Here is a 25753-nt window from a genome sequence, read left to right on the forward strand (position 1 = left end):
TGCTGAAGGTATGAACACATGACTGGGTAATGGTTGTTCACCCAGGTCTGTCTCCCTGTTCACAGGAAGACACCTCACAGTGAACTGCCTAATAGTAACTAGTCAGAGTCAGTCAAGCCACAGAGGGGGTCATGTGAACGGTACCAAAAAGTGATGCAAAAAGTGATTCTAATATTTTTTGCCAAGAAATCTTTTAAAAATTTTCTCAAGCACTCAAATATAAAACTGGTGAACAATGATGAATGGGGGGAAAAAAACTTTAATCGCATTCTTACGGCGATAAGCAATACGGCAGACTTTCAGTGTGTGAAAACTGAAGGCTAGCAGTGTAGCATACAGCAGCATCGAAGACACAGAAATTCACATGTAATAGGTGGATTCGGCTAAGACAGGTTACATCTCGATATTGCACCAACACCAGCTCAGGCAGTAGACTAGCTCCTTGTTAATACAGGAGCTAACTGGTATTCGATAATGCTATCTAATCAGCTCAACAACATTGCTATAGTCAGCTGCTGATACAAATATAAATCTGTTAATTATATAAAACCATTTCTCAATACCTCATTGTTTGTTTGTGTATGTTTGTATACACCCACCCACCTGAAGACATTTCAAGCAGCACTAAAGATACCCAGCAGGTTATTAATAATATAAAATATCCATGATAAAACGTTCACGGCCACTTTGTGTTTAAGGCTGTTGTCATAAAACGTGTTGCTAATACCACAACTAGTTTTTATTTGGAGTCAGGGCAGGGGAGGGGTACTGGTTCAGTTAGACTCATCTCAACTGCACTGCGCACAAAGAAATTATTATATGGGCTCTTGTCACCTGCTGTTTGGGAGTAGAACACCATATTAGACTAAAACAGACAAAATTGTCTACAAGCATTAGTCATGGATACCGCTATTGAGGACTTCTGATAATCATGACCACAGAAAAATCAATATTGTTATGCCCAGGCAGAGATGAGCCCTTTTAAAACACTTCCTGTGCAGAGCTAAGGGAGAAACATTAAAACCTGTTTAGTTGTCCAAACCTGAGATTGAGAATATAAAGTGGCTAAAACATGTGCTTGTCACAACTGACCTCTACCTACACAATCGGTAGACTCATGGTGACCCCTATTTATGATCTATGGAATGGTGCTTTAGTGACATTCATACATGTTGTGCTAGACATCCTCTCATCTGCCTCCTACCCAGGGTAGTAGGTGTTGAGAGATGCACTCATGTAACCAGTTTCAGTAGTACTTTTGCAATTCTTCATCGGCGTGGTGGGTCATCCAAAACGCCATACACGAAGCCCTTCAGATGCTCCAAAGGAAAACTGCATTTTATACAAAACAAACTACATTAGGAGCTACAAGCACATCATGAAGGCGCTACCATCAGTTATGTTGGTACTGAACTTGGGGTGGTCATGATAAACAACATTACAGTGTTTGCTTGCTATAGGCACCTGGGTGGGAATAATCTCCAAGTCATTTAACATGCAAGCTATAAACATTTCAGAAGGAGGAATAGAGACTTAAAAATTATATATATAAAAACAAAACATTAAATATTCTTTCTTATAATTCCAGTGTTTAGAAATCTCACATAAAGTAGTCTGGCACATACGATACAAAACGGAAAAGAAAGCAAGCATGAGGCACAAAACGGCCCAGACTATGTTCTGAGCATGTGCAGCAGACGTGCAGAGTTTAGCCCAGCCTGGCCGCTACTCTAACAGTTCATTCAGAATCCAGCATTCTCCTCTTCTATCATCTTACGCCACTCTTGTTCCAGTGTTTCTGTGCAAACTCCTTCAACTTAATACACACACTTTCTCCACGTGAGAGTTTGTGGGGGGTTGATATAATGAAGTAATATCTTAGTAGTACATCTACAATGACAACCAAGCTGAGACTGAAGCAGACTGGCTGTTCAGAAGAGCAAAGATTGGCGACATGCTCAGGTTTCTTTTCAAGCATGTTTGTGTCCAGTGGAGGCAGAATAAATCTGACATAAGAATGAAGTGGCAGGTGCAGGGTTTTCCCTTTTAGTCTCCCTGGCATGGATCAGACTTCCAAAACGCACAGTCCACTTGTTTTGACAGCAGAAGGAAAAGTGACCAGATGAGGCGGTGGGTGTGGGGGGTCTGCAGATGGGTTACAGCGTCTCAGTGATTTTGGGGCTTTCTATAATTACATAGTTAAATTATGTAAATGTGGAGTGGATAATTTTACTCTGGAATGTTTGAGTTTCTGTCCATGTTTTGCATCCTGCACTGTGTGTTCTAGTCCCTGGTCCTAATGGACAGTCCCTCCTTTGCAAGAACAGCACAGGGCAACGAACACTGTCAATCCAAATCCCGACACAGAGTGACGACGATGCTCCCCGCCCCCCACACACGATGAGTGTCTGTGGCCAGACACTTCCCCTCCCTTATCAGCAGCGAGGAGAGCGCTCCATCAACCCTTATGACCTCTCCTCCTTCCAGCTCTGGTAGCTGCTACTGGAATCCAGTCCTGTTGGGCCGCTGGACCAAGTGGGTGACGTTCCAGGTTGTTTGACCATGTGCATGCTTACAAACTCCTCTGTTCAGAACATTTATCAAACCCAGCAGCTTTTAGTTGTTTGTTATTTATACAACATGATCAAGTCGCATTTGACCATTAAATAAATGAATGGACTTTACAACTTGCAGGATCTTCCAGGCTCTGTGGTTTAGGACAGCTCCCCCACACGCCAGTCCTGTCTGTGGGAGCCCGTTAGGAGGGGTGAGCTACATTGTGAGCCATCCAGTTTACTTTAGTTGTCCAGCTCTCTCGGAGAGCCTCATCAAACTTCTGACGAAACTGCTTTAAAGCGTCCTCATCTGTCTTACCCAGCGCAAGAGAGTCCTGAAACACACACACACACACACACACACACACACACACACACACACACACACACACACACCTTAAGCATGCATTAAACATTAGACATTGAGAACTGAGTCTTGACCTAAATGCTGTTGTAGCGAAATCTCTTTAGTACTAAAATCAGACCTTAATCCTTAGTCTGCTTTAAATCCAAACCTTAAAATCTGGGAAGCAACGCTAAACCTTGGGGAGGACCATTCGCTGAAACAACCTGCTTTACAAAGGCATGTTAAGCATTCGCATACACGATATAAGCGCTGGCGGAAAGACTGGTACCTTTAAGTACTGAATGTCCTTGACGGAGGTGAGCTCTGGTAGCCCAGCAGTGAGCATCAGAGCAAACAGCGTGATGAACAAATTTCCATTCTTCCTCAGAATCAGGTAAGCATCCTCACAGTTCTGTCTAAAACTACATATATAACACACAAACACAATAAGACACCTGAAATAATGTCTGCAAAACAGATTTGATGTGTGTCTAAGAATCAGAGTGAGTAACCTACAGAAAGTGTGTGTGTGTGTGTGTAACAGACAGAATAAGTGAGTGTACGCGTCTTGCCTGCCAAATTTCTCAGTGTTGCCAGTCTTGCCTTGCTGAATGACATGGATGAAGTCGTGTGTGAGGATGAACGGGACTCTCTCGCGCTTGATCCCAAACTTTGACTTGAAGTTCCCAAGGATATGACCGAAATCTATATGGAAAAGCTGACAGATAAAACATAAAACAAAACCAAGCACACACACACACACACACACACACACACACACACACACACACACTTTCAATCATTACATTCAACATACAAAGACACTAAAAATATTCTGGTATTTGTATTTCTCATTAAAAGTAACGCCACTCAAAACATGGACCAAAAGTCTGTAAACCACCGAAAGACTACAAACATGTAAGCACAAGTAGGTTTCAAAAATGTTCCATCAGCTGCTGTGTGTCCTATAGGGGACGCCATCTGTACTACTGACCTGCCCTGTGCTGCGGACCATGATGTTGTCGCTATGGCGATCACCAATGCCCAAAACATAGGTGGCAACACAATAACCAGCACAAGACAGTGTGAACTCCTCAATGGCTTTCTCCAGAGCATCACTATTACAACAAACAACCAGAGATTTCACTTTTTACACAATAAAAATTAATGCAAAACGCGCGCGCGCACACACACACACACACACACACACACACACACACACACACACACACACACACACACACACACACACACACACACACACACACACACACACACACACACACACACACACACACACACACACACACACACACACACACACACACACACACACACACACGTTTTCTAGTCTCTAATAAAGTCTCTATATATCCTCATGTGAGAGGTGGCTGTTCAGAACACCATCACGCTAAAACAATGGCTGGAGTGGAAATGGAAAGTTTTGGGTTTTTGTTGTTTTGTTTGTAAAGTACATATTTTGTTTACATGCTTAGTGGCTCAGGAAAGAGGACAAACAGTCGTGATGGATGACGTCTTTGGGTCTTAAACGAAGGCAGAGTGGAGCAGAAGGGGGTTTTACACCCACACACACCCCCACCCACCCACACACATGCACGCAGACACACCCAGGGTTCTTGTCCTTGAGCCAGTTGAGCAGGGCGTCTTTGTTGAAGGCTGCAGCAGCTGCCATGTTGCTGCTGTTTTTCTGTATGTTGGCAATAGTTTCAGAGTATGACACCACCTCTATGAGGCCTGTACGATCTCCTGTTGCCAGGCAACCATAAGGCACAATTCTGTAATTGAAACAAGATAGTGAGTGTCACATTTCAATGAAGAACAGATGTATGAAGGTGTGAAAACAGAGCTTGACTGTACCGTAGGTCCAGGTTCGCCTCCTTCCACAGAATATCCATCAGCCTGAGAATCTGAAGGGTCAGCATGTCCTGCCTTAGATCTGACAGAGGGAAAACATTCATTACTGAAGCATGCCTGTGTCTCACCGTCCCACGTGCACGGATGTCCCTCATCTCACGGCTTCTTACCATCTCCGTTTTTGAAGATGATTCCCATCGTGTCTCCCACCAGCAGCTTGTTATTGTAAACAATCCACAGGGGCTTCATTTTAGAGTCCATGTACCTACACCTCTCCACACTAAGAGAGAGACAGAGACCAAGAGAGATAGGGAATGAATTAGGACTTTGTGATTTTTGTCCTCAAGCTGGTTAACCTCTCCTTCATGACTTGTATGTTTATTCTTACTTGACCCCAGCAAGCAGGACCTGGGGGTCCAGGGGCGAGTGCAAGTCGGACAGGGTCTCGATGAAGCCGGTCTGTCTAAGGCACTTCATCATGGCATCCTTCAGTTGGGCCTCCTTCATCTTCTTTGTCTTTATTGTGCCGAGCTTTATGAGTTCGTTCACGGCCTTCAGCTTGCTCAGAGCTTCCACCTGTAGTCGACCCGAGTTTAGAACCAACTTTCTGTACAGGGATCGGTCACACACGCTGAAACCAGTCAGGTTTTAGGTCAGACTGTTACTACTGACGGCCACATCTCCAGGGATGCGGTAAATTCTGTACCTGTTTCTTAAGCACTTCAATGTGAGGAACACTGCATCTGCAGTACGCCTCCAGAATCAGAGCAAACTGTACACACACTGCTGGCATGTGCATCTCGGACCTGGCAGCAAGCAAGCAAACACACACACACACACACACACACACACACACACACACACACACACACACACACACACACACACACACACACACACACACACACACACACACACACACACACACACACACACACTAAGGAGCTGCATCACAATGAACACGAACTTGCATGAACTTGCAAAACAGACTTACCTAAGATGCCAGAACAGGAAATGTCCAATCTTGCGGTTTGCCTGAGCACGGCGCAGTAGGAAGCGTGTGAGTGCACAGTCGTAGTATGGCTCGTACCGCAACACCTGCACCAGCTGCAGCAGATACTGCGACAACTCCTCATCACTGTCACACAGGAGAGACGGGCTGAGAGACACGGCCACGTTAGCGACACGGGCCGAGAGACATGGCTGCGTTAGCGACACGGGCCGAGAGACACGGCCATGTTGGCATCATATTTACATTATGCCACCACTAGGAGGTAAAGGAGTTCTTGCATAATGAAACTGACGCACAGAAAATCTCATTTCGTGCTGCAGTCCAGGGCCTAATGTGTCCAATTTCCATTCAGGGACGCTCCGACTGTGAAAGGGCAAGTGGCCATTCAGTGTCCATGAAGGCTGGGAGCATGTGCGTGGAGAACATCTCACCTCATGTCCTGCAGACAGTTCACGGCGTACTCTCTGACGTACTGATCTGGGTAGTTAAAATCCAGCAGCTCTAAAGCATCTCGAGGACTCAGTTTGGGCCAAATCTGCAACAGAGCCTGCAACTAAAACACCACAAACATGGAATGAGTACAGGGAAAGAATGCGAGTGAGTGTGTATGTGGTGTGTGACCGTACAACACCTGAGCCATATCTTCATGTTTACTCCATTTGACAGACAGCAGAAGTTTAGGCAGAGATTGGGGAAAGTTCTCTCTGCAGTCATAACGGAGGGTCCAGATCAGGTCCTTCTCGTTTTCACATAGCTGGGACAGCGGATCCCTTTCCATGATCTCCTTCAGTTCTACGTAGAACTTTTTTCCCCCTCGTCCCTGCGCGTGCGCACACACACACACACACACACACACACACACACACACGTGCACGCAGTGAGGTAACACGTGACAAATTGCAATGGTGTACCATGGTCACCACCTAGACAACTAGCCTACACCAGAAGTTACAATGACAGCACACACTATTCATACAAATACAACAGCACAAACACAAATACACTACCTTCACTTTCATCTTGTTAGGTATCTGTTTGACATCTATATTTTGTTTAAGAGTCCTTTATACATTTCCTAACATTTTGGTAAAGTTGCCAACAATAAATAGTTACTTGTCACCTGTACAATAGCTGTGTGTGTGTGTGTGTGTGTGTGTGTGTGTGTGTGTGTGTGTCTACACTTACCATTGACAATGTATCACTGGCTCCAGCAATCTCTGCAGCCTTTTCTAGGATCTACAGGACAGAGAAGGCACATCATCCTAAATCACAACCTTGCACCTCCTGCCCTCCTATGCATCGCATCACTTGTAACATTGGGTATTCTATCTTGTCATGAGTATTGTTCATTTGTGATGGTGTATTCCATGCTGTGCTGAATGTCGTGTTGCATACCGTCATAATTGAGCGTACATACTTTGTCAAATGGTGGAAATACAACCGGTTGTGGCGAGTACTCAGGGAAGCGGACATGGAGTGCTGTGGCGTTCTCCCTGTACGGATTTGTCTGGATTGTCCCGATCGGGTTCAACATCTCCTCCAGCTCATCTGACACACACACACACACACACACACCTCTTCTGGATGTGCTCCCTGTACATAATTATACTACAACCCAGTGCTAGGCAAATTCAATTCATTCAATCTTACTCATTCAACCAACTGTTCATTAGGCTCTTAAATGTCCACATTTACGAACATGTTTTAAAACACGTACGCTTGCCAGAGGAAGTGACTGTGGACATTTTCTCACCAGGAAAAGAGGACCAGGTATGTAAGGTGATGTCACCAGTCTTCATCTGTCCTCTGTAGTCAAACACCATCGTGTTTACCCACGCTATTGGGTACAACTAGATACAAGCAGGCACCAAGACAGAGAACAATTGTGTTTTTAGGTTTTGCAGACATTTTGGCAATTTATAACTACAGCCATGAAGAATTGTTTGAATTTTTCAGGTGAACGACTCCTGAATGATTCCCAACATTCAACAACCACCACAGACTGCTTTAAACAGACAGCTCATTCTAGAACAAACTATTTAAACAGTGTGAAGCCCAGAGCAGCATCAGGGTCCGAGAGAGAGACACACACACAGATGCACAGAAACTATCTGCTCAAACGATCTGACTGATATGACAACGTATACAGTTATTCGTGGCCATTCACTAGATCGTATTTTAGTGCGACAAGTAGAAGTTTACACAATTTCAAATGCACTTTCCACGCAAGTGCATGTGGTGAGTGCCTCCTTTCCTCTCACCAGTTTCCCTGACTTGCGGATAGTCTGATGTTTGTTCATTTGCACGCTCTTGGTAGATTTCTGCTTTTTGACTTTGTCCATCACAGCGTAGATGGCGAAACAGAGACGAGACATGCGAGGGATGTCACAGATGGAGAGGTCGAACTCCAGCGCCTTGTTCCAGACGTGCTCGGAGCGGCCACTGCTCTCGCTGCTAACTGCGACCTTACCCAGTAGCTCTGTGCCATGGAACAGACCAGCACGCACCTGCACCTGCACACACACACACACACGACCAGGAGCTACAGGAACAGCCTCGGTTCACCTTCAAATAAGTGTCATTCAAAATAACCCACACAAATATATTCAACTGAGACCTGATACAAGATCTGACATAAAATCTAACCATCTGTGCTGATCTTAAGCTAAGCTAGTCATTTATAACTGAAAACTACTTGATAGTTTTTGATATTAGTTTTTGTATTTTTATAAAGATGATAGTCAAACAAGATTGCAGTAGGGCGCAACTTTTATATTTTCTTTTTTTCTGATAATAGCAAATTGGGTTTAGAGGAGGCCTGGAAGAGACGGAGCTTCAGGAGGGTGTGGCTTAAAGGGGTGTGGGGGAGGTTTTACCTTTGCTGTTTCCTCTGCGTTGACCTTAATGCCCTTGACCAAAGTGATTTTGAACTGAGAGTGAACCTCCCAAACACATGTATGCACCTGCTACCAAGAGAGAAACAGGAAAAAATGAGCAAGTGGTTACTGAAATATACATTTCACAATACAACCATACTTCCACATAACCTAGGTTATAACTTAGTGGTGAAATATAGGGTACATTTAACACAGCCATCCACTACAAGTCTGTTTTCTATTACAATATAAAGAATTCTCAGAGTACTCACAGGCACACAAGCATGGTTGGACTATCCAGGGTAAATTCTGCACCTTAAATTCAGTGTTTCTTTGGTGAATAAATTCAGTGCATCAGAAAATACACTTACTGTTAATCCTCTCTTTTTAGGGGGAAGGGGGAGAGGAAGATTGGACGCCTTCCATGCGAGCACACCACCAATGGTGCAGATCTCGCGCTCAAACATGGCTTTCACGACACTGCAGTGTACTAGTGTGAGGTGGGGGACCTCCTGGGCCAGCAAACATGATCTGATGTACTACACACACAAACACACACACCATCATAATCCCAGTTGTTCTGTGGGCCTGGGGACATCTTCATGGTGGTGGTGGTTACAGGACGGTTAGCATTAATGGATTTTTAAGCATTTGTTGATATAAAAATATCCTGTTATGGTCATAATCCTGATTTTGCTGTGTATTCATTATCCCAGATCTGTAAGGGCCAGGAACTTGGGTTGATTAATTTGTATCATGAATTACAAGTAGTCCTTTTTAGGATACTGCAGCATTTTATGACCAGCTGTGTTACAACAACTGTTGTGTAATTCAGCTTTCCTTTAGGTTTTACTTACTTAAACCAAAATGTCAAGTTATACTCTACTAAGTGTAGTTTCTAAAGGTGGAGTAGTTCTACTTTGAGTCTTACTCTGTAGTGATGAAGCGGGTGATCCCCAAACAAGAACTCTAGCTTGGCACTGACTCTCAGCACATAGTCACCAAGGCAACCTTCATCTTCCTCTGAGCCATGAGTGGTTAGCCATTTCCTGAGGGCCTGCTCCATTAGTTCGGCTACAGTGCAGCTGAGAGGAACTTTAAGACTTGCAGTGTCCTGGGTGGGTGGACGACGAAAGGGTCAGCAGGCACAGCATGGATCATGTCCCCTTGTTGGTGGACCTTTGATAAAAATTTACGTGCACGTCGGTCTGTACCTGGGACTCGCTGTAGTGCATGATGATTTTGACCTCGCCCTCACTCCCATCACAATAGCCGTTGACTGGCCCCGCCTCTATCTGGGGAGAGAAGCAGCTCTGAAGCCACTCCCCCCATGACATCATGTGCACACACTGCATGTTCTCCTCGCTGATGCGCTGCATTTTGGATCGAAAATCTTTTACTTCCTGGTCCTGCAGTGCATCCAGCTCATGGAGCCCTGTGAGTACAAGATGAGACGTGACTCCTTCCAGTCCACTTGACATTACCATCCAAATCACAGCTCTACCGTGACCTGTCACTGATCTGACTGACAGCAGGGTTGGCCTCAGTAAGGAGGCCAGGCCAGCTGCACAGGTTCAGGAGGTGCACGGAGGTTACAGTGCGAGCGCAGAGGGGATAGCAGCAGCAGGAATTTCTCCATTCCTCTCCATTCACAGCTTTCTGTGATCAATCCATTCCTCTGCCACTTTGGGGTTTTTATTTCCCACTACCCACTCGCTCTCAGCTCACAACACACCTGGTCCACAGACAACTCTGGAATTACTGGGAGTTAACTGAGCAGTTCATTTGTGGATTGTCCACGTTAAAATGTCTGTGGCCACTGTATCAGGCCTGAGTCCTTGGAGCAGGGTTAATCCTCACCCCAGGTAAAGGGTGGGTAGAGCAACAGTACCAGAGTTGTGATTTGAACACCTCCGGTCTGTGGCGCAGGGTAACCATCAGCTACTGCACATTTAATGAAAGGATAAGAGCTGCTGTGGCCTTGCGGCTAGACAACATGATGACATTTAAAAGCATTAAAAATGCATTTGATTTACCAGGAATCATTAGGTAGACTGGAGTGTGTCATTCAAAACCCTGAGCTCTGACAACAATAATCAAAAAGCACACATCTTGATTTTTTAGATAAATATAAACCAGAGTCATTTTAATAATGGCAATAAAGATCAGTGCTTTGGCATCTCCAGCGTGACATCTGCTATGCCATGTGGTACAGACCAAACTGGCAACATGTGTAGGTTCAGCAGTGAAAATTCTACAAGCTCATTTAACACTTGGCACATGCATCACCTTTTCCAATGAGCACACCAATCTTGGAGTCGAGCAGGCGCTCGGCGCGGCCGCAGTTCCGGGCGATGAGTCTGAGGACGGGCAGGAATGGGCGGACGTCGCACAGCCGTCTGCTCTCATCCTCCAGCTCCTCGTGCACCGCCGCCTGGTTCACGCACTCGAAGATGTGGCTGTCCATCTCCCCCAGCAGAGTGAAGAGGGGGTAGCCCTGGGCCTGCTTCCACAGCATCTAGAGGACACGGACAGGACGTTCAGCGTGTCGGGAGATGCCCAGCACGTTAAAGGTCTTTTTCTCCTGTCCTAAAAAGCTGCTGACTGACCCAGACAGCAAAGTCGAAAGAGTAAAAAGACTTTCAAGATTGAGTAAGTCTTCTCAAAAGTGAGAAGTAGCTTGCAACGGCCTGTAAAAGAATGGCCATAACTCGATCAGCTCTGAGATATGAGCATCAGGCAGCTCCAGATCAAGGCTTAAACCTGCAGTACCACTTCAACTGTGCAATTTTATCAAAATAGTGACATACCGATATTTTATTTTATTGTCTTAGGGTATTACTGGAAATTCAGTTCCAATGGGGTTGCCCTTACTATAGGACCTCTGAGTTTGACAAAATACAATTTCTGGAAATGTTTTTTTTTTAACCACCTCACTGTGTAAATCACAAATTACAACATCCCTCTAAATAAAACTAATGCAAAACGTTTAATGCCAAATTAAACCCCATGATTAAAATCATATAGGTCTTGTATAAGGGTGCAAGTTTAGTAAAAGAAGCTTCTGTTTACTGTGAAAAATAAGCACACGTCACTGTATATGGATGGAAAAAAAAAAATTAGACATGTCAACATGCTTACATGTTAAATTTGAACTAAGAAAATCACGTTTTTACATAATGTTTTACTCTTCCATACAAAAAAAGTAATTTCTTTTAAGTTTTCCTTCCCTGACCTGCTTCCAATACCTAGTCCCGCCCACCTGTTTGATGCATTGGAGGGAGCTCTGTCGGGAAACATCCATCTTAATGTAGACTCCAGTAGGTAACAGGAAGTCCACAGTCACCTGGTCATCTCCATCCAGCCCGGGCTCCACCCACAAATCCAGAAGATCCGTCATGGCGGGAGGCATGGCAGAGAGCACACCACAGCCAAACCATGGGACCCTAAACATACCAGAGCCCTGGGACCCCAAAATGCAACAATCATTACATACACAAACTAACAAACCCAGTTTGAAAATCACATCAGTGACAAGACCTGACCGAGTTGATCTCAGGTAGTTAAAAATCAGCTATCGCTGCTACAGTTACACACACTAAGGACAGACGAGACAGCTGCTGGCATTCAGAACATGTAGTTACTGGTTTTTTTTTAAATTTTATAAATCTAGCTTTCTTTGATTCTAGCAATTAAATTAATGACTAAAATAGTTTATAATGTCATTGCCTGTAATTAATGCAGTATTTTTTTCCTGTTTCATTTGAAATGTTCTTATTTTTTCCACTGTATTTATGAGTCATTATCTCTAATTTAGATGGCTGAGTGGATCTCTCCCCAGCTACACTGCAGGGCCGTGGGTCCAGACATCAGAGCCACATGGTGCCCAGCGCAGTTACTCCTCTGACTCCTGCATCACACCAGTCAGCAAACTCACCTTCCTGCTCTGATGATTATGAACCACCAATTATCTCACACAGATGTTCACACCTCCTTGACTCACCTGGACACTGCCGTGTCCCTGTCCTCTCACGCACACACACACACACACACTCAGACACACACACACTCAGACACACACACCTGCTATAGAGAGGGGTTGTCGGCCAGCCAGCTGCATGGGGGAGAAGGAGGGGCAGGCAAGGAATGCCACATCTGAAAGTGACAGGACAGTTAGAGCAGCTCTGCACGCAGATAATATCCGTCTGCCATGTACGTCACACAGATGATTAAAACCATGAATGTTCTTTAGTAAACAGTTTCAACAAACATGTCTTTGTTTTGGGGGACATGGTGCACATATAATCTTCTATTAAAAAATGAAATGAATTAAAAACAAAGAATAACAAAAAACCCCAAAAGGAAATACTCATTAAAATGGGAAGACATGGTGGAAAGTCATTTTATGAATTCATAACTTTAGAAAACTGAAATCTCTCAACTATATTTCAGGACTCTGGAGAAGCTCTTTTGGCAGAAATTGCTCTGTCCAGTCAGAGACTTGCCCAGGTACAACTCCACAGGCTCTGCACACCTGGACTTGGACAGTTTCTCCTCTTCCTCTCAAGATCACTGAACTGCCTGCTTCAGGGCTCTCTGTGCTACAGTACAGGGCTCATCATTTTCTCAGTTCAGTGCTCAGGGACCCACCCTGTGATTCCCAGGAATTGGCTGATCTCACAAGAACAGGCTGCGTTTCCACTGGTTTGAGAGCTGAACGATTATAGATCTGGATGTGGGCAGTCCCTGCCCTGGAAACAAGCCAAAAGATGGCATAAAAACATGGATCATATTTTGTTTACAAATTTTAGTTCTTACTTTGAGCAAATACCTGACAATAGAGAAGTACTGCAACAGACATTAATTAAGTCCAAGACGATCACAGCTTTGGTTGTTTATTTTCTGTATGTTCTAGCTCTTAAGAAACATCTAACATTTATCGGCAGAGGAAATGAAAAAACAAATGTCCCGAAAATGGCAACAACTTCACAATGACAGCAAGGCTGGAGGCAGGGGGCAAAACAGCACTGGTTCTGGCTAAGAAGAGTTTTTTTGCAGTTGAAAAACACAGGACAGTCTGAGAGAGTGTCTCCGACATTGAATGAGTAGAAAAATACAAATCGGTGCTATATCACAGATCTGAAGGTCCATGAGCACACCCTGACCGTTGCCTCATCTTATGGGTCATGCACAAACACATGAAAAATAATCCTGATATAAATACACCACTAAATAGCATTGAGAACATCGTTACTGACTACAGGAGCCCACCCTCCGGACTGATGAGTGCAGATGAGTCTCTGGCGAACGAGCTGAATACATTCTTCGCTCGCTTCGAGGCTACATCTAGCAGCGCCAATGCTAACAGCGCCAATGCTAGCAGCGCTAGTGCAAATGGCACTATCGGCGCAGCCAATGGCGCATGCGCAGGGCCCACCATAGAACAGCGCGTTCTCATCATCACGGAGAGTGACGTGAGGAGAGTGTTTGAAAGGGTGAATACCAGGAACGTGACGGGACCAGACGGTATCTGCGGGAGGGTCCTCAAAGCCTGCGCAGATCAGCTAGCCCCGGTATTCACCGACATGTTCAATCTCTCCCTGACGCTCGGTATCATCCCGTCCAGCTTCAAGCGATCCACCATCGTCCCCGTCCCGAAGAAACCTCGACCCTCTGACCTCAATGACTACCGCCCTGTCGCCCTAACATCAGTCGTGATGAAGTGCTTTGAAAAGCTAGTCAGAGACTTCATCACATCTTCACTGCCAGCCTCCATGGACCCACTGCAGTTTGCAACCGCTCCACTGACGATGCAATTGCACATCTGCTCCACACTACGCTGACTCACTGGGACGAAGGGAGGGGAAATTATGCTAAAATGCTATTTGTCGACTACAGTTCAGCATTTAACACCATCATCCCCTCCCTACTCACTACTAAGTTGGGGGATCTAGGACTGCATACATCCCTGTGCGACTGGATCTCCAACTTCCTAACAGACAGACCACAATCAGTATGGGTGGGCAACTGCGCCTCATCCACCCTCACCCTCAGCACTGGAGCTCCTCAGGGTTGTGTCCTAAGCCCCCTGCTCTACTCACTGTACACCTACGACTGCACAGCCATTTCCAGCTCCACCATCATTGTCAAGTTTGCTGATGACACCGTTGTCATGGGTCTGATCTCGGACAACGACGAGAGGGCCTACCTGGAGGAGATTAAACACCTGGAAAACTGGTGCCAGGAAAACACTCTCCTCCTAAACGTCAGTAAGACAAAGGAGCTGATCGTGGATTGCAGCAAGAAGCAGGAGCGGCACTACCAACCTGTGAGGATCAGTGGAACCACGGTGGAGAGAGTAGATAGTTTCAGGTACCTTGGTGTTCAGATCTTGCAGGACCTGTTCTGGTCCCGCCATACCAACTCCCTGGCAAAGAAGGCTCGCCAGCGTCTTTACCACCTCAGACGCCTAAGAGACTTCAGACTGCCCTCCAAGGTACTGCGGAACTTCTACACCTGCACTATTGAGAGCATCCTCACGGGGAACATCACAGTCTGGTTTGGGAATAGGACCAAGCAGGACAGACAAGCACTCCAAAGGGTAGTGTGTTCAGCAGAGCGCATCACTCACACGGAACTTCCTGACCTGCAGACCATCTACTACAAGCGGTGCCAGACCAAGGCCAGGAGGATTGTGAAGGACCCCAACCATCCCAACAATAGACTCTTCTCTCTGCTGAGGTCAGGGAGGCGCTTTTGCTCCCTGAAGGCCAAGACAGAGAGGCTGAAGAGGAGCTTCTTCCCACAGGCCATTCGGGCCCTGAATCAGGGAAACTGAAACTGTGGGGACCACCACCACCATGTAACACAACTGTATATATAAATATTTATATTCGATTACCTTGTTACACAACAACTGTAGATATGTTATTATACGAAATGGATCTTTATATTCTGTAGATTGTGTACATATATGCACAACCATATACATTGTACATTGTGTATATAATCATAATATACATATATTGTACATACATAGAATATATATACACATAGAATATATATATAGATATATACACATAGAATATATATATAGATATATACACATAGAATATATATATAGATATATACACAGAATATATATAGATATATACACAGAATATATATAGATATATACACATAGAATATATATAGATATATATACACACACACACACACACACACACACACACACACACACACACACACATATATATATATATATTTCACATATATAGAATATCTATAATTTCTCTATGCACCCGTTTTCTTTTCCTCAGTTTGGACAGAGCACTCTCCACCATTTCACTGCGAGTTATACTGTGTATGACTATGTATGTGACGAATAAACCAAACTTGAACTTGAACTACTGTAATATTAGGACAGTGTTAGTGTTCATATGTAATGATCAACCTTAAATCCTGAAATGCAACACTAGTTTAGTTGCTCGTGTGCAACAGCACCTGGAATCATATGGCATATGTCTACAGCAGAGGGCGCTCTGCAGCTAGGGGCTAGGGCGCTCTGCAGCCAACCACTGAAACCAGGATGAGTGAAGACTTCCGCTTTACACAGAGCGGAGTCCCCTCCTCCCTCTACATCTCAGACATACCCTGGGTCTGCATGATGCTTCATTTCTAACCGTTACCGCAATATAGTGACCTTTGCAGTACCGACATTGAAGAAGGCTGCAGTATGCAGATGAGCTTGCTGACCAATCACAGAGTATTTGTGCGGTGAGCATTCTGACCAATCATTGTCTGGAGTGGGAGGGGATTCTAGTAAACAATACAGGGTTGTCAACAGACCCGTCTTCATCATCGTCCATCCTTCACCTGCATAACTTTTCCTGCCAAATTCCTCTGCAGGCTTAGGCATGTTCACAGGAAAGCTGAGATTCCATGAACTGCATGTGCGCACATGCGTGCACGCACACGGATATGCACACACACTCTTCCTGATTTGTCTGTGTCTTAATTTAAAGGCTTGTAGGGTATAAACACCTCAGCCTATAAATCAAGCATGCACAGCCAACAGAGCACACCAGCCTGAGACAGAATGTACACAGTGCACAGTAAATCAAGTCAGATTTTTACATTACATTTTTATCAGAGTTGTTTAAAAATCAAACAAACATTCACTTGTATACGATGCAGTCTGATAACAACTCAATCTGATCCATTCACAGGTCCAGATATAGCATCTGCTTCTGATCATCCAGCCAATTCTACTGAGGTTCTTGCATTCTTTACAGCAAACTGATCCTGTACTTGAACCTACAGCCAGCTGAGAGGTCACAAAGGTGGATTCATCACTGTAGCGCCGAGCTGTGGTGGAGTTAGTGCGGTAACTGCAGGACGCTTAAATGGATTGTGGGGATGTGCCTGTTATGACCTTCCTCTAAGAACAGAGCACCTCTCTAAAATGGACACCCTGGCATTAAAAAACTACAGACAAATAAGGAGCATCAGCTTGACCACTGAAAATGAGACTTCAAATGAAAACCCACTTCTTCACTGAGTCAATCACACACACACACACACACACACACACACACACACACACACTTTGTAGTCTGTAAGTCACTCTGGACAAGGGCATTTGCTAAGTGCTGCAAAAATAAACAAACAAACAAAAAATTAAACCCACAATGCCCCCCCCCCCAAAAAAAAACACACCCCACACACACCTCCAAACATGTGACTATGTTCAAAATTTAATTGACATACGAATGTGAAGTACAAGTAGGAATACTGTACAGGGTCCCCACTGTAACACCCACCAAAATTCTGTGAGCTAAAACCTACTGCAAGCCCTTTAGAATGAGTTGTATTTATGCCTGAATGATCGCTAGATGTGATCTAATGACCATTCAGCCATAAATACACAAATAAATGTGATTAAATGATGGTTTAAATAGCCCCCCCCCCCCCCAAAAAAAAAAGTTTTATAATGGTTTTATCTTTGCTAAAGAAATGGTCCCAAAATTTTGCATCAAGAGTGTAAAAAGTCAGAGCTGTAAAAGCAGGTTACTGGAGTGTAAATGGTAAAGGCAACTATAAACAGCACTGATGGTCACAGGACAAAGCTTGGGGGTCCGTGGGAAGCTTTATCCTCACTTAAAAACCAGGGGTGTTTTCCATTTAATGAATAGATATTTGGCCAAAAAGACCAAACAACAACAAGAACAATCACCACCACCCAACAGGGTGGGACATGTCAAGTGGTGAGCTAATATTTAACACTAGCTAGTCACAAGCACCATTATGTGATTAATCTAAATAGCGAGCTAATATTAGCATTAGACCCATGCTTAAAGGCTCCTCTATAAACGGTTCTCTCTGAAAGCCAGTTCTGGCACTGCCTCCCCTATATTTAAACACACTGGGTGTATGCATCAGAACTATTATTTGGAGGAAAAATAGCATTTTGCACAAATGCTCACAGTCCTCTCACATGACTAGGAGAATTGGTCTATTCATAGCCCTTGTCACCACTCTGACCTCCCCTCTGGCTCCATTTGTGTGTCTGTGTGCGCACATGTGCTTGTGTGTGTGTGTGTGTGTGTGTGTGTGTAGGCTTTCCACATTGTTTGTATCCCCTGACTGATGATATCATTATGCCGCCACCACCACAGTCACCCTGAACCAGTGTCACATGCAGCTGTGCATTGTGCGCACACGCGCGCGCGCACACACACAGACGCACACGCACGTCATCTTAATAAAACTCCTCACTATGAGTCACAGGCTTGCTTTCTTAGTTATTTGACATGCTCAAAACATCCTCCAGTATCTGTTAGATTTGGATTAATCAAACATGGAGGTAAAACATTCTAAGAGTTACGTTCTCAGTGAGAGAAGAGTTATTTGTTCACAATCCTGTGCATCAGGACAAATTGAGGGAAAAAAACCCCATATGATCCAAATATAACCACTCCAATTTAACCAAAGTATACAAACATGGACTTAAAGAAAATAAATCAATTGTCTCATTTGTCTTCCATGGGCTCTGAAGCAGCTCAGCTCTTTAAAGAATCCTAGCAACAACCCAAACAGACTGCTCATCGAATCTCAGCTCCATCAGTGACCAACAACAATAATGTTAGATTTATATAGCGTCCTCCACATACCCAAGGTTACTTTACAATTTCAAAATATCAACAAAGTTCCACTGTTTGATAATGGGTGAAGCCTTAGTTTTGAACATTCAATAGCGTTCAGCTATGACGTGTTAAGACAAGCATTTGAAAGAACTACCATTAATATATAAAAGACTTAGTTAATCAGTTTCAAATGTTTACACATCATAGTCCTTTTCTAAAATGAAAATAAATTAAATAATCAATAATAGACAGAGAAAGACAGAGCGCCTGGCTGACCGGAAGAGAAAGAGGCAGGGCTAGTGACTAGTAAAGCATCAGAGAGTGTGGAGGAGTGAACGAGTGTAACTGGATCACAGAACGGGGGCCCTGAATGTGTGTCTCCCCAAAACAGAGGAACCCTGCTCTCACTCATCCAGACAAATGGATACAAGTTTAGAGAGGGAGAACAGAGATGAAAAACAGCAGCATTCCCTCAGCTCATCCTGGGAATGTCACAGACAGATGGGGGGGTACATGGATAACATGGAAGCAGGGGAGGTGCCAGGGCAGTATAAGCCCCTCCATGAAATGTACCACTGACAGATAGCACGGGTGACATAAGACAACCCAACCAATGTCTGGAAAAGCACAGAGGCACTGATCATGGCAGCAGAAGATGGAGCACTAAGCACTATTCTGACCAAAGCAGAGGACACCAGAGAAGCCCATCCAGCACCTAGCAGCAGGATGTAAGACGGACAGCGAACGCGAACATGGGGAGAGACAACCGAGTGTCAGGGGTCATATACAGGAACATATGAAAGATATACGAGAACCCCCCCTGGCCAAAGTCCAAATGGGAGAAACTGCAGTGGTGCAGAGAAAAAAAGACGAGAAGCTGTGGGACATGCAGATCCACACTGATAGACAAGTAATGGCAAACCAAGCAGACAGTTATGGTGAAGCAGATAAGAGCCAAGATGGAAAAATACCAGGGACTGGAAGAGGAAATAGAGAGTATGTAGAAGGTTCACACTAAGGTTGCCCCAGTGGTGATGGGGACACTTAGGGCTCCACCCCTATGATGGAGGAGTGGCTTCCACAAATCTCAATCCAGAAGTGCGCTTTCCCAGGGAGGAGGAAGAAGATGACGAAGATGAAGAACCAACCCAACCTGTTAAAATCTGTTATAATCACAGAGCCTGACTCACCAATACAGAACACATTTTGAGAACTTATGAAATAGGTTGGATGCCTAATCTAGACACCATCATCATCCACTATATTATTTAGTGCTCATTTGCACATGGCAGTTTCCTATAATTTAGGTTTTGCAGAGCAAATGCTGTGACTGCACACTCATATGCTTCCCTGGTTACATTTCTGACCATAGTACCTTTATAGACTGTATTGATTTAAAAATCTGTTCACTGAGTCAAGTGCTTTTAGAGAATATGGACACATCATGTATTTCTTTAAGAACATGTATCTTTTCTAAAGATCCATCAGGACCTGAAGTAATTTCCAAACCTCCTAGCACATAACTCTAAAGTGTTCATGGTTGATATCTTTACCAGTACCTGCAGACTCCCTCCTTACCCACACCCAGATACAAATACATGTAAAAAATCCCAGAAAAGAATGACATATCTAAAACTTACTTTGACTGATTCCTTTTTAAAGGAAAATAAACAAATATGCAAACAAAATCTTTATACCCATAATTGGATTCAGCCAAAACATCCTTTTCTGGACCATCCAAGGGCACTAACTACATAAAACATCTTTGCAACTTAAACCACAACAATTTTATTTTAAGATAAAACAAACAAACAAAAAGACAAATTTTCATTAAAATACCCCCCCCCCAAAAAAAACACATTTAGTTGAAGCTACAATAAAATTAGGCTTCATTTTTGTTTTGTTATTTTATGTGTTAATATAAAAATAGTAGGTATTTGGCTTATTTAGCTTATTAACTTGAAACACCTCTTAAATTATATCTAGGTAACCTTAAGCCTTTCATCCTAACCTGTAAACCTGAAGCTCTTATACTAGCCCACACTCTTCGGTTTCTTTTCCTGTAAGCTTTTAACATTTTCTTCAATATTACTGCTTTAATTAGTACGATTACTACTTAAGACTGCAGCAAAAGTAACTTAAACAAAATTGAAAAATACATGAAAATCCAGAGTTCAGACACTGTTTCAGCAACATCGAGTTCAACAGCACGCACATTCGAAGTGTTGTCCGTTACCCACAGCAGCCACAGCTGAAGCGCTGTCCGTTACCCACAGCAGCCACAGCTGAAGCGCTGTCCGTTACCCACAGCAGCCACAGCTGAAGCGCTGTCCGTTACCCACAGCAGGCACAGCTGAAGCGCTGTCCGTTACCCACAGCAGGCACAGCTGAAGCGCTGTCCGTTACCCACAGCAGGCACAGCTGAAGCGCTGTCCGTTACCCACAGCAGGCACAGCTGAAGCGCTGTCCGTTACCCACAGCAGGCACAGCTGAAGCGCTGTCCGTTACCCACAGCAGGCACAGCTGAAGCGCTGTCCGTTACCCACAGCAGGCACAGCTGAAGCGCTGTCCGTTACCCACAGCAGGCACAGCTGAAGCGCTGTCCGTTACCCACAGCAGGCACAGCTGAAGCGCTGTCCGTTACCCACAGCAGGCACAGCTGAAGCGCTGTCCGTTACCCACAGCAGGCACAGCTAAAGCGCTGTCCGTTACCCACAGCAGTCACAGCTAAAGCGCTGTCCGTTACCCACAGCAGCCACAGCTAAAGTACTGTTTATTACAGCAGTCACAGCTAAAGTACTGTTCGTTTTAGGATGATATAAATAAGATGCCTCTTCAAATACAGCAACCAAAGAGACAAAAGGACAAACCTCGGTTTCTCAGAGAGATTCAGACCGTAACTTCCGATGGCTGAAGGATGTGCCTCTACCCAGAACACATTTTATTCGGGGTTACACGACAGTATGATAAAGCCTGATATGATCTAGTCTACAGTAGGAAGAGCTCGGGTGTGGGCTAGAAGAGGTAAGAAAACGGCTCCACGTATCACACTCCAAGTGCTCCAGTAAATGAACTTTACTTCATCCGGACGCCGATGAAAGTGTCGGCGTGTTGTCTTCCGGGCTGGAGCTTTTCCGTGGATGTACTCACTTAGCCAGGATACACACCAGAGTTCATTAAACTACCAAAACAGCTTCCCAAACTACCACTGAGTCATTTCAATCATGAGACCTCCTCAGTGCCGGCCAACCCAGAGCTGTCTAACACTGGCTGATGGGTGAGTGCAACAGGTGAAGTCCACCGTCAGCTAACGTTACAAATACAAACACTAAATAAACACAAAAATGATATTTGCATTTTACAACAAGCTCAGATATTCACCTAAAAACGGAAGAGCGAGCAGACTTATGCCAGTCAGCTAACCACTAGGTTACATCCTAGATGAAGTCAGACCAGAGTAATATTACTCTAGACAACAATGAGATGGTTATAAGTGAAATCTGAAACTTTGCCATTAGCTAGCTAACTAACCTAGCAATGTATGTTAGCTAACCCAACTAGCCACTAAACTACAGTAGACACCACTTCGCTGAACTATCATCAGATAATTAAAGTTACACATCGCTACTGAACACCCGGCAGGTCCTCGGTCGACGGTCACTGGAGCCAGTGGAGATGTGGAGTTTTAAAACCTAAAATGGCAACCGCATCCAACCGTCGCTAGCGGAATGCTACAAGCAGCCCGAATAAACAAACGGCGCGTAAAATAAACCGAAGACTGGGCAGATCTATTCCGAGGTTTCATTCGGTAGCCTGTAAAGTTAACCACATCTCCGAGAGTCTTACTCGCCTGAGGAAGCCAACACTCACCTTGTGGCGGCCGGACTGGTGTCGGAAGCGTCTACGCGGAAATAACGCGCGAGCTGCGCAAAAGTAACGCGCAGACTCCACGCGCGGAGGTGAGGCTCGTGTAGGCCAGCGAGCGTCCCGCTCACGTTTCAGTGCTGACCTTTCCCGCGCAGGTGTCGACGCCCCGCTGCGTTCTGTTGTATGGGTCAGATGAGTGGGAGCCGCCGATCCGCTTTTTCTTTTCGCTTTTGCACTGCGTCCCTCGCTTTTGCGCCTTCGAGGAAGTGCGTGGCCCTTTGGCCTTTCTGCAAAGAACCCCCGCGCGCACACACACACTATGCAGTGATTTCAACCGGAAACGCCCACGACGTGAAACAAGGGCCACGTCCCTCTTTGGCCTCCGGCAGCTCGAGGCGTGCCTCCATAAAGTCTGTGAACGCGACAAAAGCACGTGACGCTACTAATGCACGGACGTGTCGAATATTGTTCTTAAAGGTCGTTTATTAGAAAACGTTTCAGACGGGACCTATATAGATGACTCAGGTCAAATTATGCAACCTGTGAAAGCATTGTAGGCTGGACGGAAATTCTCACACCCACACAAAGTAGAAGCGCATATTAACACTCACACCATTAGTGCACGCCTTACTATACTAGACTACGGCAAATAATTATAAATAATGATTGTAAAGTAACAATTGTTCCTTTTGTGGTCTTAGGTTTTACGAGTTTCTCTTTCTGATTTGGATTGCAGAGGGTCTCAGGCAGAGAGCAAGGCTGAGAAGCTTCTGTCTGCTTTAATGTCCCTGAAGAAAATTAATTTTCAAGGAATAAATAAAGCCAATTTAATTTGATTTTTTCTTTTATGTTGTTGTCACATCAAACATACCCAGGAGTAAGGTGAATGAAAAGTTTGTGTTTATTACCCTTAAATTTAAGTGCTTACCCTTTACAGTATTATTTATCTGAATGTGTGTACATGTGTATATCTTCCAAAAAAGTCATATATGTGTGTGTGTGTGTGTGTGTGTGTGTGTGTGTGTGTGTACATGTGCACAAGGGTTTTTACATTTACATACTCAATGTCACACATCTTACACACGTCCTGCGTTCATCCTTCAAGCCCTGAGCAGACACTGTATGCGAGACATTACAGAATGGTGGCAGTAGCAGGAGTGTGTTATTAGAGATTATATATTATTGTCCAAGCTGTTTTTCCTGATATTGCTTACAAAGTGCTCTAGCTGAGCCTTTATTACTGTAGTCCCATCCCATAACAATGGGCATATGCTCCTTCCCTTAATGCCTAAAGTCCAATATCAGCTCCTCGGACATGTGGGGTGTAAGAGGTCATTCTCTAGGCACCAGTGTTTCAGAGAACTGACCTCCTTGTAGGCCACTGGAGATCATGAGCGATCAGGCCTGCTGTCTTTGTGCACTGAGCAAATGTAATGATGATGTGAGAGATGTGTGTGGCTGTACTGCCATAGAAGAGGACGAGAGGACTGAGCTCACAGCCCTGGGCTGCTCCTGTGTTGAAGGAGAAGGTGATCCGGCCTGTCCTTACCACCTGGAGACAGCCTGACCGGAAGTTCAGGATCCTGCTGCACAGAGAAGCGTTCAGACCTCAAGCACGTAGGTTCAGGTCGAGCTTTGAAGGGACTGTGGGGTTGAGTGCTGAGCTGTGATCCACCAACAGCATTATTACTCACACAAACAAGTTCCTCCTGTCCAGATTTGCAATCTCACGGCTATGATATCATCGGTGGATCTGTTCTTTCTGTAGGAAAACTGAAGTGGATGTCAGGAAGTGAGGTGCAGATGAATTCTCTAACCAGCCTCTCAAGGCATTTGTTATGATGGAGGTTAGAGCTCCAGGGCGCCAGTCACTCAGACAGATTGCAGTGATTGTCTTTATTACTGGAACGATAGTGGCCAGTTTGAAAAAGTTAATACACACTCCGGCTAATTGATTTGCACGTTCTTTAAGCACGTATCCGGGAATGCCTTCTGGGCCAGCATTCGCTTAAAGGACCTGTGCACATCAGCCACGGAGCCGGAGAGGGATTTTCACTCAGTGGGAGTGGCGGCTCTTTCAGGAGTTTCAGCGTATGCTACCGCAAAATAAGTGGGAAAAGTGTTTAGCTCATCTGGGAGCGAGGTTTTCACCTTCTGTTGTATTGTTCATACATAAATATACTGGATGTTGTCCTTTGACCAAATAAATAAACTTGACACTACTGCACATGAACCTAATTTTTTTCAAATGGATTATATAGAATTGGAGGTGTAGCAGTCTCCTCAGTTCTTCTGAAATATACCAGACAGGAATGTTTTGATGTCATTTCTACTTCCCATACCCATACAGTCACATGACTCCCTCTTTCTCATAACCACAAGGGAGTGCGAAAGTGGCTCATGCTTTTAAGAATGCATATGATGTGAAAGGCTTATGAATCTTTCAGGACCTCTTAGACAAATGTATGATCTGCTGTTACCATCGTTGTCTTTTACCATTACCATTATTCAGCAGTGTGTGTGTGTGTGTGTGTGTGTGTGTGTGTGTGTGTGTGTGTGTGTGTGTGTTGATCGTTGATGCACTGAGCTTCTCAAACATGCTTCACATATCTAAACTCTTGGATCTTTACTAAAGCACATAAGACCTTGCACTGGTAGGACAGAAAATGACAAACCGTTAGATTACATAAATTTAGATTATATCAGGTTAGGTTATATCAGATTATATTATATCAGATTAGATAATATCAGGTTAGGTTAAATCAGGTTAGATTATATCAAGTTAGGTTATATCAGATTATATTATATCAGGTTAGGTTAAATCAGGTTAGATTATATCAGGTTAGATTATATCAGGTTAGATTATATCAAGTTAGGTTAAATCAGGTTAGGTTAAATCAGGTTAGGTTATATCAAGTTAGGTTAAATCAGGTTAGATTATATCAGGTTAGATTATATCAAGTTAGGTTAAATCAGGTTAGGTTAAATCAGGTTAGATTATATCAGGTTAGATTATATCAAGTTAGGTTAAATCAGGTTAGGTTAAATCAGGTTAGGTTATATCGGGTTAGATTGTA

At 44.3% G+C, this 25753-nt stretch overlaps 1 protein-coding gene across 10 annotated transcripts; it reads right to left on the reverse strand.

The window, feature by feature from the left end:
* Window positions 1-239: 239 nt before the first annotated feature.
* pik3cb (phosphatidylinositol-4,5-bisphosphate 3-kinase, catalytic subunit beta) lies at window positions 240-23008 on the reverse strand. 10 transcript variants are annotated; one of them, XM_081723529.1, is made up of 25 exons: window positions 22680-23004; window positions 13315-13415; window positions 12748-12819; window positions 11927-12127; window positions 10954-11182; window positions 9879-10099; window positions 9596-9778; window positions 9036-9203; window positions 8665-8754; window positions 8050-8301; window positions 7542-7638; window positions 7206-7336; window positions 6974-7024; window positions 6420-6608; window positions 6220-6341; window positions 5771-5914; window positions 5483-5582; window positions 5165-5352; window positions 4947-5056; window positions 4780-4858; window positions 4530-4697; window positions 3896-4019; window positions 3474-3619; window positions 3191-3323; window positions 240-2890 (listed from the first exon to the last, which is right to left on the reverse strand). In XM_081723529.1, the coding sequence occupies exons 4-25, from the start codon at window positions 12116-12118 to the stop codon at window positions 2759-2761; spliced, it is 3249 nt and encodes a 1082-aa protein (XP_081579655.1). In that variant the 5' UTR covers window positions 12119-12127; window positions 12748-12819; window positions 13315-13415; window positions 22680-23004; the 3' UTR covers window positions 240-2758. The 10 variants fall into 10 exon arrangements, with proteins under 10 accessions (XP_081579655.1, XP_081579656.1, XP_081579653.1 ...); XM_081723530.1 differs by lacking the exon at window positions 13315-13415 and having other exon boundaries at window positions 8665-8751; window positions 22680-23005; XM_081723527.1 differs by lacking the exon at window positions 13315-13415.
* Window positions 23009-25753: the final 2745 nt, after the last annotated feature.

The sequence above is a fragment of the Electrophorus electricus genome, chromosome 11, assembly GCF_041902795.1.
Source record: "Electrophorus electricus isolate QZ-2024a chromosome 11, ASM4190279v1, whole genome shotgun sequence".
Lineage (NCBI taxonomy): Eukaryota > Metazoa > Chordata > Actinopteri > Gymnotiformes > Gymnotidae > Electrophorus > Electrophorus electricus.

Coding starts and splice junctions, on each gene's coding strand:
- pik3cb (XM_081723527.1), bottom strand. CDS start 12,118: ATGTTTAGGGTCCCATGGTTTGGCTGTGGTGTGCTCTCTGCCATGCCT. Junction 10,100..10,953: donor TGGTGTGCTCATTGGAAAAG/GTGATGCATGTG, acceptor TTGTACTCACAG/GGCTCCATGAGCTGGATGCA. Junction 5,583..5,770: donor TTCCTGTTCTGGCATCTTAG/GTAAGTCTGTTT, acceptor GCTTGCTGCCAG/GTCCGAGATGCACATGCCAG.